This window comes from Macrotis lagotis, chromosome 1, assembly GCF_037893015.1.
Source record: "Macrotis lagotis isolate mMagLag1 chromosome 1, bilby.v1.9.chrom.fasta, whole genome shotgun sequence".
Classification (NCBI taxonomy): domain Eukaryota; kingdom Metazoa; phylum Chordata; class Mammalia; order Peramelemorphia; family Peramelidae; genus Macrotis; species Macrotis lagotis.
The window spans coordinates 158,226,847-158,248,051 of NC_133658.1; the positions used below are offsets into that span (position 1 = coordinate 158,226,847).

Consider the following 21,205-nt stretch of genomic DNA (forward strand, 5'->3'; position numbering starts at 1 on the left):
ATAGATAACAGGGAATGATTATAGTAATCTGCTATTTGATAAGCCCAAAGATTCCAGCCTCTAGGATAAAAACTCTCTCTTCGATAAAAACTGTTGGGAAAATTGGAAGTTAGTATGGCAGAAACTTCAATTAGACCAACATCTCGACAAGATCAAAATTGGTATAGGATTTAGATATAAAAGACAATATTATAAGCAAACTAGGAGATCAAGGAATAGTTTACCTATCAGATCTATGGAAAGGGAAGCAGTTTATGATCAAGGAAGAGATGGAGAACACCATTAAAAAGAAACTAGATAATTTTGATTACAATAAATTAAAAAATCTTTTGCATAAACAAAACCACTGTAACCAAAATCAAATGAAATGTGGTAAATTGGGAAACAATTTTATAACTAGTATTTCTGACAAAGAAGTCATTTCTAAAATATAGAGAGAAATGAGTCAAATTTATAAAAAAGAAACCCATTTCCCAATTGACAAATGGACAAAGGATATGCAGAGGCAATTTACAGATGAGGAAATCAAAGCTACCCATAGTCATATGAAAAATTGTTCTAAATCATTACTAATTAGAGAAATGAAAATTAAAGTATCTCTGAGGTACCACCTCACATCTCTAAGACTGCCTAATATGACCGGAAAGAACAATAATTAATGTTGGAAGGGTTGTAGGAAATCTGGGACACTAATGCATTGTTGGTGGAGCTGTGAACTCATCCAACCTTTTTGGAGAACAATTTGGAATTATGCCCCAAGGGCAATAAAAATGTGCATGTCCTCTGATCCAGCAATACCACTACTAGCCTATACCTTGAAGAGATCATGAAAAAGGATAAACACATCACTTGTACAAAAATATTCTTAGCAGCTTTGTTTGTGGTAGCAAAGAATTATTGGTAATTGAGTGAATGTCCATCAATTGTGGAATGGCTGAACAAATTGTGGTATATGTATGTCATGGAACACTATTGTTCTATTAAAAACCAGGAGGGATGGGAATTCAGAGAAGCCTAGAAAGATTTGCATGAACTGATGCTGAGTGAGATAAGCAGAACCAGAACATTGTATACCATAACAGCAACATGGGGTTGATGATCAATCTTTTTTTTTTAGTTTTTTTTGCAAGGCAATGGGGTTAAAGTGACTTGTCTAGGGCCACATAGCTAGGTAATTATTAAGTGTCTGAGGTGGGATTTGAACTCAGGTCCTCCTGACTCCAGGGCTGGTGCTGTATTCACTGTGCCACCTAGCTGCCCCTTGATGATCAACCTTAATGGATTTGCTCATTTCATCAGTGCAACAGTCAAGGACAATTTTAGGGTATCTGCAATGGAGAATACCATCTGTATCCAAAAAAAGAACTGTGCAATTTAAACAAAGACCAGAGACTATTACCTTTAAGTTTTTTAAAAATTTTATCTTATTATATAATTTTGCTATCTCTTATGTTTTATTTTTTCCTTAAGGACATGATTTCCCTCTCAACACATTCAATTTTGATCAATGTATAGCATGGAAACAATTTAAGGACTATCAGACTGCCTTCTGTGGCAGGGAGGCATGTGAGATTGGGGGGGATTGTAAAATTCAAAAAAATTAAAAATGTAGGAAAAAAAAGAAAAAAGTGAAAGAAAAAGGAAATGAATGGAGGCACCTATTGTAGATGACTTTTTTCAAGGAGTTAAGCCACAAAAAATAGGAGATATTTGTTAGTGGGGATGGATGACTCAAAGGAGAGTTTTTGAGATAAGGGATACAAAGTCATAGGCAGTAGGGAAGCAGCCAGTAGACAGGGAGAAATTAAAGATTAGCAAGAGAGTAGAGATGACAGAAGAGTAATCTATTGAAGAAGATTGGATGGAATGGGATTACTTGTGCATGTAAAAAAGTTTGACTTGGCAAGGAGGAGGGCCATCTCTTCATGTGAAATAGATGAAAGAGGTGTGAGTGATTATAGATGAGGAGTAGGGAAGAAGCTGGCCCTCTCTGTGAGTGGCCTTATTTTTTTCAGTGAAGTGTGAGGCAAGATTCTCAATTCAGAAGGTGGGGAGCTAGGGGTGGAATGAAAAGATTTGGAAAAAACACTTTGGTAAATAGAAAGGCAAATTGATTAAGGAAATATTAAAAAAGATTGCTTGCTACAGTGAAAAACCAGTTGAGATTAATATACATCAGTGGATTCAGCTAGCATGCTTTCATGATTATTTCTAACATTCATTCAGCAGATGCAAAGGTAGTAGGTGGTAGGAAGTAATTCAAAATTGGAGGACAAGATCTTTATTGAATAAAAGGGCAAGGAACTTGAGAGAAGAGAATTGTGGAGAATTCAATTGGTTCACCAAGACTTCAAGATGGGGAAGGGAAGAAAGTGTGGATAGTGCAGATGTGTACAAAAGAACTAAAAGATCAAGGGATTAGAGGTGATGAGGAAAAAGGACAGGGTTTGAAGTAGCAAAGCAGTGGGAGAGGTAGAATGACAATAGATTATGATCAGATAAAGGAATTTCAGAATTCATGAACTTGGGTTGGGAAGACTTGTGAATGATGATAAGAACAAGGATATTACTGTGTGTAGCTATAGTCATGGAAAATTAGTAAGTTGAGGAAATGGGAATGTAGAGAGTTTGAGGGAGTATCAATATGAGCGTTGGAATCCTTTAGTATGAGGGCAGGAGTTAAGGAGGAAAGAAAGACTGAACCAGGTCCTAAACTAATTGAGGGAGGAAAAGAGCATCCTGGAGATAGTCAGTAGAATCCTGTTTGGGTAATGAAGTTTGGATTTAATGAACCTCAAAGGAGATGAAGTTATTGAAGGATGGTGGTAGAGAGGAGCCCAGAAATGGCAATGGGAAGCAAGGAGTATTTCACCAGTGAGTCAGAGTATGAATGAAAGTGTAACCAGTGCTGGAATAAGTAGCTAGGGAATATATTCTCTATTTTCAGCATCAATTAAGTCTTATTTATATCCTTTTGTAATTTTTAGGACCTCTTGCTGGCTGCTGCCTATGTGTATGACGCTCAATACAATAGAAACATTCCATTTGAAACCTCACCTCAAGCTATCAGGTAATGAATGGTGTGTATTTTTATATGTATGTTATCTCTAAATTTATATGTGGCTACATAGTATCAAAAAAGTACAACCCAAATTAGAAGGAAACCAGAAAGCTAGGAAATAATTTTCACAGCCAATGTTTCTGATAAATGTCCCATTTCTAAAATATATAGTGAACTTGAGTCAAATTTATAAGAATATGAGTCATTTTCCAATTCATAAATTGTCAAAGGATATGAACAGGCAGCTTTTAGATGAAGAATGTGGATGGCATTTTCCATCAGTTTTTTTAGAATTGTCTTTAATCACTGTATTGCTGAGAAGAGATAAGTCCATCAAGATTTCTCTCAACATAGTCAATTTTGATCAATATATAGCATACTATTTTCACCATTTAAATTTTTTTCCTTCTTGTGATTTTTTTCCCTTTTGTTTCTTTCTTTTTTTTTAGTTTTTTGCAAGGCAAATGGGGTTAAGTGGCTTGCCCAAGGCCTCACAGCTAGGTAATTATTAAGTGTCTGAGACCAGATTTGAACCCAGGTACTCCTGACTCCAAGGCCAGTGCTTTATCCACTACGCCACCTAGCTGCCCCCTTCCCTTTTGTTTCTATTCTTCTTTCACAGTGTGACTAATATGGAAATATGTGTAACACATTTGTACATGCAAATCCCATTATCAGATTATATAAGGGTAGGGGGAGGGAAGGTTGGGAGGGAGAAAACTACAAAATATAGAAGTTGAAAGTTATCTTCACATACAATTGGAAAAAAATAAATTTATTAAAATAAAAAAATCCAGCAGGCATCTAAAATACTTGCTCCTTTTCATACTTTTCTTGAATTTTCACTTATTTTATTTCAATAGACATTTATTAAGTGTTTAATATGTACACATACTCTCTACTTGAGAGATAGATATGTACAGATAAGTAAATGCACGGTAATTTGAAGATGGAAAGAGAACCACCAACTTTGAGCTGGGAGAATCAAGAATGACATCCCATGAGAAGTGGGGCTGAACCCAAACCTTGTAGAGGTCTAGGGATTCTAAGAGACAGATGAGCATTTGTGGCATTAAAGGATAATCTGTGCAAAGCATGAAAGTAGAAGATGGAATACTGAGTCTGGGGAATAATTTCTCTTTGATAGAATGCTGAGTACCTTAGGGGGGATGTAATGAAATAAATTTGTAGAGGCATGTAGGAGTTGCTTCATGAACATCTTTAACCTCTATCCTGCTTTATTTGTAATTCACTAAAACTTTGTTAGCACAGAATGATGTTTAATAAATTAAACCTTTTTAAATTAAAAAAAATCATCCTAATTTAGTTATCACTTGGAATGTGGTTTAAAACTATTTCCAGAAGATACTGATATATTTTATACCTTATTCCCTACCATGTACTCTTTGATCCAGTGACACTGAACTCATGACTGTTCCTTGAACAAGATACTCTACCTCTCAATTAGAGATATTTTCTCTGGCTCTCCCCCATACCTGAAATGCTCTCTCATCAACTCCAATTACTGACCTCTAACTTCCTTGAAGTTCCAACTAAAATCTTACCTTCTATAGGAAGCCTTATCCAACTCTTCTTAATTCCAGTGCCTTTCCTTTGTTAATTATTTTCTACTTATCTTGCATATAGCTTGCTTCATATGTATTTGTTTACATGTTCTTTCCCCATTAGATTATAAGCTTCTTGAGGTCAGGGACTGACTTTTGCATCTTTTTTTGTATCAGTAGAGTGGCTGGCATATAGAAAATGCTTAATAAATGCTTATTGATTGATTCATTGATTTATTAAATAGATTTTCCTTAAAAAGTCCAGATCATAACCTATATTTACAAACATATTTACACATACATATATACTCATGTATATATGTATGTTTATATATGTATATCCACATACCATAAAGTAAAAGGGAACACAATTAGAATAATTTCAATGGCTTTGGGCCACTAAATTAGAAATAGAAAAATAGGTTGAGGTCATGGTCAGCTTAAGAAATCCATGCAAACTGGAAAAGACTTGAAGTCCTATTTGGTCCTATTTTAAAAACAAATTCTTTTTTTTTTCAATTATCAAGCATTTATTTTTCTCCTCCCATATCCCACCCCCCCCCCCAATCTGGGGAATAAAAACAAAACAAAATTCTGTAACAAATAAACTTAGATAGGCAAAGCAAATATTGGTTTCAAAAATGTGTATCTCATTCTTCATATTAACCCATCATTTCTCTTATTAGCTGTTGGGTAGCATTCTTCATTATCAATCCTCTGGAATCATGTTTGATAATGACCTTGATCAGAATTTTTGAGATGTTCAAAACTGTTTATTTTTGCCTGTTGAAGTTTTAACGTTTCCTCTTCATTCAGGTCTTTTCAGGTTTCTCTGAAACTGTCTCTTTTACGATACAATCATTTCATAATTACATGCCATAATTTGTTCAGTCTTTCCCCAAATGTTGGGTATATCCTTGTTTTTTAATTCATTGTCACCCCAAAAGAGTTGCTATAAGTATTTTGTATTTATAGGACTTTTCTCTCTTTCTTTTATCTTCTTGGCCTAGCACTGGTATTTCTGGGTCCAAAACTCTCTACAGCTAGGAACTTTTTTGGAATAGTTCCAAATTCTTTTCCAGAATGGTTAGACCAATTCACAACTCTATCAACAATACATTAATATTCCCTTTTTTTCTCCATAGTCCCTCCAGTATTTTTTGTTTTTCACATTTTTGTCAACTTTGCCAATTTGATGGATATGAGATGAAAACCTCAGTATTGCTTTAATTTGTATTTCCCTAATTATTAGTGCTCTGAAGCATTTTTATATGACTAGAGATAGTTTTAATTTCTTTCCTTGAGAACTTCCTGTTCATACTTGTTGACCACTTTTCATTTGGAGAATGACTCTTTTTTTATAAATTTGAATCAATTCCTCATATCTATATGTATGTAAATGTATATATTTATGTATACATATTTACATATATATGCATATATCTTGTGAGACCTTTATTAGAGAAACTTGCTGCAAAGATTTTTTTTTTAATATGGTTGAATGGCTCCCTTCTAATTGGATTTGTTTATTTATTTTGGCTTTTTTCAAGGCACACATTAAGTATCTGAGGTCGAATTTGAATTCAGGTCCTCCTGATTCCCAAGACTGGTGCTCTGTCCACTGTGTCACCTAGCTGCCCCTATTTGGATTTATTTTTACAAACTTTTTTGATTTTATGTGATCAAATTGTCAACATAATCAAATAATTCTCTCCCCATTCCCTGTTGAATCATGAGCTCTTCTCCATCCATAGATCTGTTCAACAAATTCACTTATGTTTATGCATGTAACTTAGCCATTTGTAGTTTTTCTTCATATGTAGGTATGAGGTGTTGGTCTAAAGTTGACTTCTGCTGAACTTTCATCCAGTTTTTTCATCAGTCTTTGTCAAATAATGAAGCTTTATTCTAGTAGTTGGGGTCTTCTTGTTTGTCAAACATTGAGCTCCTAGGTTCATTTGCTTTAGTATGTTGTTTACCTAATCTATTCCTCTAATAGACATCTATTTTTAAATTATTTTTGTAGTATGGTTTTGTAGTATAGTTTGAGATCAGATACTACTAGACCCCCTTTCTTGTTTCATTATTTCCAATGTCAATCAACAAGCTTTTATTAAATATTTACCATGTGTTAGGCAATATGCTAAGAACTGGGAATAAAAGTAGAAAGACAACCCATGCCCTCTAGGAAGCTACATTCTAAAGGAAAGGCAACATGTAATAGAAAACTGAAAAGGAGTTGGGGTGGGGTGGGGTGGGAAAAGAAGGTGGAAGTGAGTAGAGGAATGATAAAGAAAATCCTAGGAGTAACTAAATGGTAGAGTGTAAAGAGGATCTGAGTTCAAATTCAGCCCCAGACATTTACTAGCTGTTTGACCTAGGACGAGTCAGTTAACCCCAATTTCTTCAGGAAAAAAAGTCCAGAGCAGCCTGAAGAGGAATGAAAACATGATTCCTGGGTGCCCTGCTTCAATTGAGGTTCTGGGAGCAACCATCCAATCAGAGAAAGAAAGGCTGAAAGAATGAAACGTATTTCTGATAATTGAATTCCCTGACTAGTGTGAGCTTACAAAAAAAAGAGTCTCGAGTAAATAGGAATTGCAATTTTCCTTGAGATTCATGACCTTTTTGTTTCCTCCAGATGGATTAGTATATCACTGAACATGTAAATTAATTTAGATAGCATTTTTCACTTTTATTATATTGACTCAAATTACTTATTGTGGAGGACTTTATCCTAAAGGCAATAGCCACAGAAAAGTTTTGAGTATTGGAAGTGACACAGTCACAACTGTGCCTTAGGAACATTGCTTTTGAGCAGAAGCAGAAAAACATTGTACAGTATAACAGCAACATGGAGTTGATGATCAATCTTAATGGACTTGCTCATTTCATCCAGCGCAACAATCTGGGACAATTTTAGAGTATCTGTGATAGAGAACACCTTCTGTATCCAAAGAAAGAACTGTGACTGTAAACTGTAAACTGTAAACAAAGACCAAAGACTATTACCTTTAATTTTAAAAAGTTATCTTATTATATAATTTAGCTTTCTCCTTTATTTTATTTTTCCTTAAGAATATGATTTCTCTCTCAACACATTCAATTTTGATCAATGTATAGCATGGAAACAATGTAAAGACTATCAGATTGCATTCTGTGGGGGTGGGGTGGGGGAGGGAAGTGAGATGGGGGAAAATTGTAAAATTCAAAAAACAATAAAAAAAACCCTTCTCAATCTAGGTGATTCTACATATGATGGTGCTGGCTGATGGAGCACCTGAATTTTCTTGGTGTTAATTATTAGACCAAAATTAGCACAAGCAGCAGAGAATCCATCCATATTTTGTTGTATCTCAGCTTCAGAGGCTGCATTTAGGGCACAATCATCTGTAAACAGAAGATCATGCACTAACACTTCCCCTACTTTGATCTTGGCTTGTTGCATTTTCAAGTTGAAGAATTTACTATCAGTGTGGTAGCTGCCCTTGAGGCTGTGTTCATCCTCAGTGAAGTCATTCAATAAAATTGCTGGAAACATCCTGCTAAAAAGCATGGTAGCAGAACAAGTCTTGTTTTATTCATTAGTGACCAGGAAATCTCAAGAGCATCATTCACTATTCAGAATCCAGGCAAGTATGCGTTCATGGAATTAATGTATGAAACTGATGGAACTTCTCTGGGAAACCAAATTTTGACGTAATTTTCCACAAGCCCTCATGACTGACAGTATCAAAGGTCTTGGTCAGATCTATAGATGTTGTGTACAGACCTCTATTCTATTCCTTGCATTTTTCCTGGAGTTATTGGGCAGCAAATACCATACCTACTGTTCCCTGACCCTTTTTGAAGCCATACCTAGCTCTCTAGAAGTGACCATCTTCCAGGTGAAGAATCAGCTGGAAGGACTATAGCAAGAATCTTATCAGCAATGACTAAAATTGAACTAGGGTAGTATCTATATGAAAGGATAAAAGGGAACAGAACAAAGGTAAGATCCACAAAATTTGGCAACTGATTAGATTTGGGAGATGGAAGAAGGGGAAGAACAAAACAATACATAAAAGTTGGAATTTTTGGTGGGGAGCATATAGCCTTTGTTTCCTTAATTGTGGATACATTACCTATGTCTAATAGAAAGTAAACTTCTAGAGAACAGAAACTGTTTTACTCTTGTATTCCTGACATCTAGTCCAGTTCTTAGAACATAGTAGGTACCTAATAAATGCTTCTGGATTCATCACTTGTAGATTTAAAAAAATTAAATCTCTGGTGATTATTTATCATATATTCTTTTAAATTTTAATTTAACAAAAATTGAATTAAGCAATATATCTAGGGCACCATACTAGTGTGAGGGAAAAAGAAAATTTAGAGAGAACATTTTCCTTGTTCTAATAGGGGAGAGATGTTTATAAGATGCCATTGAAAGCTAGGTGAGGTGAAGAATAAAGTATTAGGTGAATTTTTAAGGGAAGATTCTTCTCTTAGGTAGCTCAGGTCTTCCTCATGGAGCTGTTAGTGTTGGAATTGAACTCTAAAGGATGAATAGGAACTCAAAAGGTGAAGACTGTTGACTTTGACTTTTTAAGTTCACTGACATCCACAGAACTCTTTGATTAATATCTATTAACAAGGTAAATAAATCCAAGAAATCTTTATTAAACATATTCATCAGGGGTGGCTAGGTGGCACAGTGAATAGAGCACCGGCCCTGGAGTAAGGAGTACCTGAGTTCAAATCTGGCCTCAGACACTTAATAATTAACTTAGCTGTGTGGCCTTGGGAAAGCCACTTAACCCCATTGCCTTGCAAAAACTAATATGTATATATATATATATATATATATATATATATATATATATATATATATATATTTTTTTTTTTTTCATCAAACCTTTATTACTGTGTATGAGTTACTGGGGGAAATAATGATACAAATGAAGGTTCTATTTTTTTCATTCAAAGATGAAAAACAGCAGTCTTGTCATTCCCTCTAGGATTGAATTGAAGTGAAAAATAACCTCACTATCTTTTTTCTTTGCTCAGCTTTTATGGATAGCCATTAACAAGGCATATTGGGTTTTGAAGTGTTTCCTGAATGACCACAAGCAAAACTAGTTAGATTGCATAGTGAAAAGAGCTTGGACTTGGAGTTTGAAAGAACTAGGTCTTACTTAACCTTTCTAAGTTGCAATTTCCTTATTGTAAAATGATTATTGTGATTATCAAATGAGACCATTCTGGATAATCCTTAATTAATATATAAATATAATTTTATTGTTAATACAGACATTTATATGTGGAAAGCAAACTAACCTCAAGAGTAAGAAAAATACCATGATATTTTTAAAAATTTGCTTGTGAGCAGACATGGGGCAATTTTGTTTCATTAAGGGACAACACTGATTCATTTTAAGAATAAAAAGGCAAACAATTTTACTTTTTAATTCTTGTGCAAGGGTAAGTTTCCTGGTAGCTTTCTCCCTTCAGTTCTGCAGGAAAAAAAGGGCAAAGAGGGTCAGAGTTATAAGGATTATATTTTTCCAAAAATACAAGTCTTCTGTTAAGGAAAGAAATAAATGTTTTGGTAATAAGTTGATTTGCTTTTTTATATAATATTCTTTTTTTCTTCCAGATTTTACTATATTTATAACCACTGGACTATGCGAGTTGCCACCTACTTCTTTATTTTTCTAGATCTTTCTCTTGCTCTATTTGAGGAGCCTGCTGTGTACCCACTCCCTTTCCTGGTAAGTCCCAGAGATAATTTAAAAAAACCCCAAAACCCAAATAACTCCTTGGTTTACATGAGTTGTCAGAATACTGAAATTTATATTTTTTCTTAAATTTTATTATTTTTAGTCTTTCTGTTTGTGGAAAAGAAAAAATTGTACTATGAAACCATATCCTTCAATAATAAATACCATTCTTTTATACAATATCATTTCTTCATTTTCTTCCTTTTACCTTTGGAAAAAAAAGCATAAGATCTTTTAAAATGTCAACAGTATGTTGGGTAGAACTCCCTTTAACAGATTTATTGAAGGACATGGACAAGAATGAATTCAAATCATAAGTGAGTACCCGAATAAATGAGATCAGATGCATAAAATATTGAGATTCCTTTGGAATTGTTTGAAATTAGAAGAGAAATGATATAAGAACTTTTCACTTGGTGCAAACTAACAAGAATGTTTTAAGTCATAATAATGAATGTCTTTAGATCCTCCATTCCAACCACCATATTAATTTTATAATATATAAATGTTAACTACTAGTGTGCTTAACTCCACATAAAACATGGAAAAAAGAGATTCTCAAGAGATCTGAATGAGGAATGTGGTGAGCATCCTTCTCTGCCTTGTTACTACCTAGTAAATGGTAACTATGGCTAAATAATCATCAGAGACTGATGGCTTCCATCAATCCTCAACCTTTCTGCCCCTACTTAGAGAATGGTAGCTATGACTTTTCAGGCACAATCCATCAGTCCTCGACTTCTCTGCAACCTTGACAATGTTGATCACCCTTTCCTATTGTTAAATCCAAAGAGTGAGATGGAGACCAAAATTTGATAAATTTTAAATTGGAGATTCTTTATTACCCGGGGACTGCCTGGGAGGGTCGCGAGCACCCAAATCAGATAGTATCTGAGTGTTCAGAGGATAGGGTTTTTATAGTATTTGGGGCGGGGGGAGGGTATTGGGAGCAAGCAGGATACAGAAGCAGAGATAGCAGTTAGATATATAGTTTCTTGTCAGACTACTACAAACATATGCAAACATATGGTTTAGTATAGATATGGGGCTGGACAAGGACAGAAGAGGGTCAGGGTCTTTGTGTTATGTCTTAACATGTTTCCCGAGACAGAGGAAGTCACGTATTTCATGGACTTTCCACAGGTTTAAGGGAGTGAAATTTACTATCTTATGGTTCCAGCTGCATCTGGGGGAAGGGGAGGCAGTCTTGGGAGGAAGCAGGAATTTTCCAGATACAGCAAAATTATTAGGTTAACAAGAGTGTTTTGTGACTCTCAGACAAATTTATGGTTTATCTCGTGACCCCAGGGTCAACCATTTGGGTTCTGTCAGAATATTCTCAGACCCAAAGGTGCCTAGCCAAAGTTATATTTCTGAGGAGTTTCTCAGGGCCCAGAAAAGTGTCAAGGACCTGTTTTATACAGCGATTACACAAATATTAATATTGTACTTCACTACTTGGTATGTTATAATATCACTCTCTCTTGGTTCTCTCTCTGATAGCTCCTTCTCAGTTTCTTGTACTGGTTCTTCATCCAGATTATGTGGTCAAACCAGAGGTATCCTACAGGGTTCTGTCTTGGGTCTTCTCTTCTCCCTCTATGTACTTCAGCTGGTGATTTTATCAGGTTCCATGGATTTAATTTCCATTCTCAAATTTTCCTCTTATCCCAACCTCTCCGTTGATCTCCAATCTTGTATTAACAATTAATTGTCTTTCAAAAATCTCAAACTAAGTCCAGTAGGCATCTTAAACTCAACATGGTCAAAATTGAATTTTTACCCCCTAAAATCTCCTCCAGCTTCTACCTTCCCTATTACTATAGAGGGGAACATTGTCCTGAGTCCCCCCAGACTCACAACAGGCTTTGCAACATTTTCTGAATATACCCCCTTCTCTCCTCTGACACGGCCACTGATGCTGACCCTAGTAGTCTGCTGGTGAGTGTGCCTGCCTCAAGTTTCTCCCCACTTCCATTCAGCTACTAAAATAATTTTCCTAAAACGAAGATCTGATCATGTCAACCGACTACTCAGTAAACTCCAGTGGTTCCCTATAACTTCAGAATCAAACTTAAAATGCTCTGGTATTCAAAATGCTTCATAACCTAGCCCCTTCTACCTTTCCAGTCTTTTTTATACTTTACTCTCTTTCTGCCTTATATACTCAGTCCAGTGAACAAGACATTACAATACTGGGCTCTGGGCAGTTTCTTTGGCTCTCCCCCAGTGACTTGAATGATCTCTCCAAATTTCTGCTTACTAACTTCCCTGACTTCCTTTAATTCCCAGCTAAAATTTTACCTTTTACAAGAATACTTCCCCCATCCTTTATATCTAATGTCTTCACTTTCTAAATGATTTCCTTTTTATTCTGAATATAGTTTGTATTTATTTGTTTGCTTTTTATTGTCCTCATTAAATTGTGAACTCCTCAAGGGTAGGGACTGTTTTTTGCCTCTTTTTATACCCTCAGCTCTTGGCATAGTGTTTGACATATTGATTGACTGATCTTGACAGTGACTCTGTATCCTCAATTTTACTAATCTAAAATGATAATCTTAAAATTGTAACCCAGGGGACATCCTATGGAGATAGGGTTCTTTTATAGTGATAGTTCTCAAACTCTTTGGTTTTAAGAGTTCATTACGCTCAAAAATTATTGTGAACCCCCCTAATCTTTTGTTTATATGGGCTATATCTATTGATTATTTACTTTATTAGAAATTAAAACTGCTAAATTAAAAATATTTATATATTAATTTTTAAATAACAATAACAAACTCACTACATTACTATACATAATATTTTAATGAAAAACCACTGTAATTTCCAAAACAAAAAAAAAGTAATGAAATTGTTTTACATATTTTTGCAGATCTCTTTTATGTCTGGCTAGATTCTCATATGTGCCTCTGTTGTGATGTTTTATTTTGTTTGAAAAATATGAAGAAAATCTGCACCAATTTAAATAAATATTTAGAAAGGGCAGCTAGGTGACAAAGTGTATAGAGCACCAGGTCCGGAAGTCAGGAGGACCTCAGTTCAAATCCATCCTCAGACACTTAATAATTGCCTAGCTGTGTGCTTGGGCAAATCATTCAATCCATTGCTTTAAATAAAAAAATTTTAAAAATAAGTAAAAAACTATTTAGAAACGGGAAGAGTACTTTAGAAGACAAATAGTTATTATTATGAAAATAATTCAGACCTAGTAACACCCTGAAAAGGTTCTCAGACTATACTTTGAGAACCAGTTCTATAGAATATTCATTGTATTTTAAAAAGAAGAAAAATATTACTTTCTTTAAGTTACAGAAGGCAGAGTGTCATGTTTTCATAGCTACAAGTAAAGAAGATACTTCTTTGCCTGGCTCTATTTGTTCTAACTCATTTAAAGGCAAACAAGAGAAGGGCCCAAAGTAAACATGTGTACTTTCTTAAGTGGACCTTTTATTTTTTTTCCTCCTTTTTACCAATAACTTCTCCCATCTCCACTTCCCCCATCTCTGCACCCCTCTTCAGGTCCCACTGATGTATTGTTCCTAACTTCTTTTTTGCCTATCCAAACAGCAGGAAAGCATATGATTGCTTCTTCATTCTGCTGTCTTTCTAGGGTTCTGAAAGCCTGACTTAGTTCTTCTTTGTTAGCTTCCCAAGATGACTTATCAAACCTTTTACTGTTTTGAGGAGGAAAAATGGACAGAAAAAAACTACTTCAGAACATCAGCATCTTGTAAAAACAGCTAAATAAACTGTCTTTGACATGAATGAAATTGTCATGTCCTAATAATCCCCATAACTTTTTCAATATGCAGAATTTTGTTTTATTCAGAATGAACTTGAGTGCATAACATACAAAATCATTTCTATCTCTTTTTTTTAAAAAAAAGAATACAATTAGTGGTAATTCTATTCAAGGAAATAGGAATACTGGCAACCAGACTCACAGCTACCATCCAGTACTCTAGTCCACCTTCAATAGGTAATCTCCATTAAATTTTAAATTCTGTATACTTCTCTCCTACTAAAGTGAATTGTAGAGGTAGACACTTCACAGTTTCAGATTTTGCCAGCTTTCCCAAGAAGTCCCCCATTTTAATGGCAGATAATACAAAAGTCTGGTTCTTAGGTTCCTTGCTCAGAATGCTTGGCTCCTCGGAATAAGTTTTTATGAAAGTTAGTGGAAAATAAATTTAATGATCAGAGAGAAATGTCTTAATGACAAGAGTAGGCATTAGGAACTCTGTTGAGGACTTCCACAAATAATGCCCTTAGGCAAAAGGAAGGGGGGGTGGGGTAGGGAGGCAATGGGGAAGAAAAAAGATAGAATGGAAAGAGAAAGGAAGAAAAAAAGAGAAGTAGGAAAAATAAAGACAAGATGACCTTAATAGTAGATAGCAGGAACAGTTGCTTTAGGTGGTCCTGAACCCTCTGATTTCTCCCTAAACTAGAGGAAGAAATCTTGATATTTATTCTTAGAAGCTACCATTCTGATTATTTAAATGCAGTTGATTTCTTTGAGATCTTTTTAAAGGGAATATATTGGGGCAGCTAGGTGGTTCAGTGGATGGAGCACTAGGTCTGGAGTCAGAAGGACCTGAGTTCAAATTCAGCCTCAGATATTTAATAATTACCTAGTTGAGGGGCAGCTAGGTGGTGCAGTGGATAAATCACCAGCCCTGGAGTCAAGAGTACCTGGGTTCAAATCTGGTCTCAGACACTTAATAATTACTGAGCCGTGTGGCCTTGGGCAAGCCACTTAACCCCATTTGCCTTGCAAAAAACCTAAAAAAAAATTACCTAGTTGTGTGACCTTGGGCAAATCACTTAATCCCATTGCCTTACCAAAAAAACCAATAAGAGGGAATGTATACATCCCCTTTTTTGTTTAGAGGGGAGGTCTAAGACTTAGAATGTTTGGTTATATTTTAATTGTTTCTATTCTTCATCTGGTAAAGCCCAGTGTGAATCTCCTTAAGTTTTAGAAAAACTGTAGTAGTAAATAAGGACAACATGGTTGATTGACTGAATCTGGCCAGTTCTGGATATCAAGTCAGAAATCTGAATTTTGGAAGCATACCACTCTCCTTTCCTTCATCATTCCATCCTATGTAAATTGCCTATGTAAAATGGGACCCCAGGTTGGGTTGTGTCTACTTTGAATGCCTCTTCAATGGGGAAATGATAGCACCTTGCATGAAAGTGTTTCTTACAGAAGCACTTTTCAGACAGAAAATGGAGTCAGAAACTTTGATTTGAAACTTCTGGGCCTTCTAAATTCCATTGGTCTTCCTAAGACTAAATTCTGTTTCCCACACAAAATCTATTTGGGAAGGATCAGTATATTTATCCAAGGGAAAAAAATGATTATAAATATTTGGAGATCCCAGGTTGATCAAATTGAGGGATGTAATGGTTTTTCTCATTGGGCTTTGTAGTTCACTACTACCTGTGCCTCTTCTTCTTCCCTTTCCTCACCCCAAAGAACATTTATTAGAGAGACTGAGTTGGAGGACAGAAGGTCATTCACTCATGGAGAGGAGGGCATTTCCCCAGAATATTAGTTTACTGGGGTCAAATACATGACTGCCACTGTAAATAGAACTCTCAAGATCATATTATTCTTGTTGAGTAGTATGGGGTTAATGAATAACAATGCTACTTGGTAGTTGAATTATTCAAAATATTTGGTTTCTCATGATGAGTTGGAAAGATTTGTCTCTGATAAAGGAATTTCAGGAATTTAGTGAGTAGAAGGACCCCATATCAGACTAATATCAGAGCAGGCCTCCTACTTTGATTTTGAAGGGAAACTTGAATTGGAATCTGTTAGGGTTAGAAGGGAGGGTAGATTAGGAGAAAAGAGTTGGGAGTGGGGGAAAGAGGAAGGAAGGTAGTTGCCTATTGGAATTGCATTAGTGATTTGTACTAAGATCTTGAGCCAGCCCTGTCCCAGCCCAAGTCAAATGTCCTGCCCTAGTATTGCCCTTGTTAGTCTGCTCTTTGTCTGAGACTCTCTTTACATTTTAATTCTAGAGCCTTCCCTCTTTGGATTATATCCCATTTAAGTTGTATACAACTTGTTTCTATATATAGTTGTGTGTATCTTGTCTCCTGCTTAGACTGTAACCTCCTCAAGGATAGGGATTGTGTTTTGCCCTTTATTTGTGTTCCCAGAATTTATCCACAGAGCCTGCCACATAATAGGCTCAATAAATATTTATAGACTGACCTAGAACACGTTGGATTCCTTTTATCTCTCTACCTTTTCTAACCTTACTCAAATTCCTTCCCTCCTTCTTTTTCTTCCCCAAGAGTTTCTGGTATTTATTTTGTGTTTTCTGTCACATTTAGCTATTGAGTTTGTGCCCCTTACTCTGTCTTTCTGGAATGTGTCTTTATACTTCCAAAGTTATTTCTATCCCAGTAGGAAAGTTGCTGATAAAGAAAAGTGCTACCAAAATAGATCTTCTTTATTCATAGTGCTGTTATTGTATGATTGAAATCTGTTCAGCCACTTGGCTTGGCTTTAAGTAAGCAGGGTTTGACTGTCCCTAGCAGCTTTCCTTTCCCAGCCATAAGGGATCCATGCTCAGCAGAGGTTCTGATTGTCGTGTGGTTGTCACTTTTGTACGCAAAAGTAGACCCAAGGAGAGAACCCTGATATTCTGGTGCCTGAGAGGGCTTCATTCTCATGCTTAGCCAGTCAAGCATGGCTGAGTCCTAGAATGAGTCTTTGATGTCTCAATCTTGTCATTTGATACTAGGTCCTAGCAAGATGAATTTAGAAATCATATGAACACAACTATAAATCACTTTTCACATAAATAAAGTCAGGTCTAAGCAACTGGAAAAGCATCATTTGCTCATGGGTAGGCCCAATCAATATAACAAAAATGATAGTTTTACCTAAATTAGTTTGCCTATGCTAATAGGAATAGTGCCACATGCTAATCAAACTACCAAAAATTATTTTATAGAGCTAGAAGAAATTACAAAATTCATTTGGAAGAACAAAAGGTAAAAAATATCAAAGTAATTAATGAAATATAGTCATTTGAGAGTTTCCCCTACTATTGGGTAAACAGTTCTTGGATATTCAAGTCTATATGTTGCTTAATGATTTATGACAAAGAATCAGACTTTTTATAATCATCTACCCTTCTAATAGGCAGTATCCCAACAGTAACATAATAGTGTATTTATAGTGTTTGAAGGTTCACATAGAGCTTTACTTATTGTTACTTTCATTTGATTCTTACAACAACCCTGTGAATTAGATGATATTATTAGTTTTATTTAAAAAATGAGAAAACTAAGTCTGAGATATAATGGATGACCTTTTCAGGGTCATACAGCTAGGTCAGTGTCAAAGGCAGGTCTTGAACTAAATTTTTCTTGACTCTAAGCCTAGTTCTTCATCCATGTGCCACTTGTCTGCAAAGTATAGGGCACTTTACTACTCTGGGCATGTTATTTAACCTCTTTCAGCCTCTTTTTCCTTGTCTATAAAATGAGGGAGTTGGACTCAGTTTCTAAGTTTCCTTCCATTTCTAAATCTATAATTCTAGAAGCATTGGTTTTAAAGTCAAAAGACTTAAGTTCAAATTCTGATTGTGTTGTATCTAATCTTTGTAAGTTTGGATAGAAAACTTAGTTTTTCTGAGATGCATTTTCCTCATCTTTAAAATGGCAAAGGTGGGGTTGGATTATTCAATTTGTAAAGTCCATTGTAAAGTCCATTCCAGCTCTAAATCTATGATTCTATGATCTAGCAATTTGTCAAATAAGAGTCTGTTAACAGGAGAAGTGCCTTCTTTTATGGGACATGGCATTGTTAAACTACAAAGGAGTACAAAAATTTTTTTTCCTATTTTAAATAGTTTTTTAAAATGTATTTCGGAGAATTCCTTCTCTTTCCACTTTATAACATTTTTTGGGGTGGAGGCAACTGAGGTTAAGTGACTTGCTCAGGGTCACACAGCTAGTAAGTGTCTAAGGTCCTATTTGAACTATGGTCCTTCTGACTTCAGGGTTGATGCTCTCTCTACTGTACCATCCAGCTGCTCCTTGATAAGAATTCTCAATGACTGTTTCATTTTCTGATCTTCTGAGTGAGAAGAGGAATGCTGGCAACAGGGAGTAAGAGAAAATTAATTACTCTAGAAATATGAAGTCAAATGATAAATTTGGTTCTGTTTTTCCAATGTGTAGGCTACCTCACTTGTTGAAGTTCTTTGCCTTTGTGCATTTTTTGGGCGGCTTGTACAGTTTGCAAAAGTCACTCCACGCACAGTTTTCTGGAGGGATACCAAAAACATCTGTGTCATGCTAACCATACTGGTGAGTCTTATGTATTATGTCTTAAAAGATCTGGCAGAGATAAATGACAGACTTGATTGCTTGGTTTATTCTATATAAATTTCCTTCATGAACAAGGATGCAAAACTGGTCTTTCTTTTTTCTGAAGCTTTGCAAATGTTCTCATTTACTTTTCAATTTTTGTTAAGCTGGGGTTGCTACTGGTGACCAGAAAGTTGTGGTTTAGTTTAAATTCTGGAGAGAGGAAGAATCACAAGTCAGAACAGAGTTTGAGAAACTTGATCACTCTCTCTCTCTCTCTCTCTCTCTCTTTTTAGGCTTTTGCAAGGCCAATGGGGTTAAGTGACTTGCCTAAGGCCATACAGCTAGGTAATTATTACATGTCTGAGGCTGAATTTGAACTCAGGTACTCCGGATTCCAGGGCCGGTGCTCTATCCACTGTACTACCTAGCCACCCCCCCCCCACCATGTCTCTCTTTAAAAAAAAATTTAATCTGAATTTTCACTGGGTCATGTACAGAGACCAAACCTAATACTTGACTTTATGACCCCCTTTGTTCAATGATGAATGTTACAGTTGGAGGAAAATTGGAGTGGGAAAGAAAAAAGGAATATGTTTTAGAGTTTAGGGAAATATTTTTCAAAGAATAACATTATCAAAGATGGTGAAATTGACATTTGGGTGGAAAAGTGATTTTAACTGATATCTTTTACTTTTCTCTCTACATTCCTCCTTCCCTCCTTCTAGAGTTCCAGCCTTGATTAAAAAGTTGTCTTGTTTTGTTTTTGTTTTGTTTGTTTGTTTTTAGGTTTTTGCAAGGCAAATGTGGTTAAATGGCTTGCCCAAGGCCACACCACTAGGTAATTATTAAGTATAATAAGTATAATAAGTATCTGAGGCTGGATTTGAACTCCAGGGCCAGTACTTTATCCACTGTGCCACCTGCCCCATTTTGTTTTGTTTTTAAAGAAGAGGAAAAATTTAGCAAAGTCATTCAATTCATTGGGAAAAAAAATCTGAGATATATATATATATATATATATATATATATATATATATATATATATACTGTTTTGTATCTATGGCTCTGCAGAACCTTTGTAGAAACTGATCCTTAAAAAAAATTATCCTAGTATGTTATTTCTCTCACATCTTGCACTTTGCTTATTTATATGTACCATATTTAGAGAGAATAAAAATCTGTTCCCTTGGATCTTTGAATACCCTGCATTCTTTTAAAGAAATCTTATTTGTCAAGTTTTGTTTTTAAATATTCTTCTATTTTATGTTTTACTTTTTAAAAAAAATTGTTTTATCATTGAATGTTTTACTTTTTTAAAAACATCATGCTTAATCACTCTCTTTCCTTTTCCTTTCCTGGGTTTGGATCTCGCTCTCTCACCTGGGCTAAAACTACAACAGTTACTCATGGGCTCAAACCTGGTGCTTTTTATCTATTTGTTTTTGACTCTTTGTGAGTCCATTTGGAGTGGATAGAGCACTGGCCCTGGAGTCAGGAGTACCTGAGTTCAAATCCAGCCTCAGACACTTAATAATTACCTAGCTTTATGGTCTTGGGCAAACAACTTAACCCCATTGCCTTGCAAAAACCTAAAAAAAAAAAATGACAAATATACTGGAATGGCTTGCCATTTCCTTTCTCCAGTTCATTTTACAAATAAGACATTGAAGCAAAGAGGGTTATGTGATTTGCCCGGGGTCACACATCTTTTTAGTGTCTGAGGGCCAGATTTGAACTTGGGAAGATGGGTTTTCCTCTTTCTAAGATCAATGTTCTATTCACAGATCCACCTATCTGGATAGAAACTTTAATCTAATCCATATTCCAGCCTGGGTTGGATTATTCCTCCTTAGGTAGCCTGGTGGTTCTCCATTCCCAGATACTCATTTATAATAGTTTTGAATTTTGTGAGGGCACCTGATTGACTTTAGATCTACTGAAGTTTAGAACTCCCAAACTCAGGTAATCTACCAGCTTCACCTTCCCCTAGTAGCAGGGATTACACCATATCCTGATGCTTTTTGATTTTCAACAAAAATTTGAATATCATTTACACACTTATCTATTAATTTCATCATTTACTTGGTTACCTAACTTTGTTGTCTAAGCCCATTCAAAAGTAACAAAATCTGATTAAGAAAGTCTAAATTAATGAGATTTCACTGTATTTTAGTATTTTTCTCCCTAAAACCATTTATTCATAGCCTTTTTTCCTCCAGTAGTTCTCTCTTAACTTCTTGTTTTATTTCTTTTATAGCTGACCTTATTAGATCTAATTATTTATGGATCTCTTAGAATCTTTAATATCCACAGTATTCGGTGGTCAAGGCTCCTGAGACCTCTCTTCTTAATCAACTTTCCTGAAAGTCGTCAGGTAAGAGGGTTGACCTGACATGTTAAAGATGATTTTCTCTCAATTAGCTAATTTCTCTCAAGGAGAAATCAAATTGACCATTTTAGTTGCATCC

The 21,205-nt window shown here is 35.4% G+C and overlaps 1 protein-coding gene across 7 annotated transcripts in view; it reads left to right on the plus strand.

Moving 5' to 3' along the window:
- Positions 1-21,205, plus strand: part of LOC141504324 (two pore channel protein 2-like) — a 129,031-nt gene that overhangs the window by 55,476 nt on the left and 52,350 nt on the right. For 5 of the 7 annotated variants that reach the window (XR_012473280.1, XR_012473281.1, XM_074209269.1 and 2 more), the window contains exons 2-5: positions 2,988-3,070; positions 10,265-10,379; positions 18,606-18,734; positions 20,995-21,111. Coding sequence is in view for 5 of the 7 variants with exons in the window: in XM_074209269.1 (XP_074065370.1) it covers positions 2,988-3,070; positions 10,265-10,379; positions 18,606-18,734; positions 20,995-21,111 (444 nt within the window). In the remaining 2 variants the exon portion in view is untranslated. Of the gene's footprint in view, positions 1-2,987; positions 3,081-10,264; positions 10,380-18,605; positions 18,735-20,994; positions 21,112-21,205 lie in introns of those variants that run through there. The other 2 variants (XM_074209267.1, XM_074209268.1) reach the window with 2 other exon arrangements.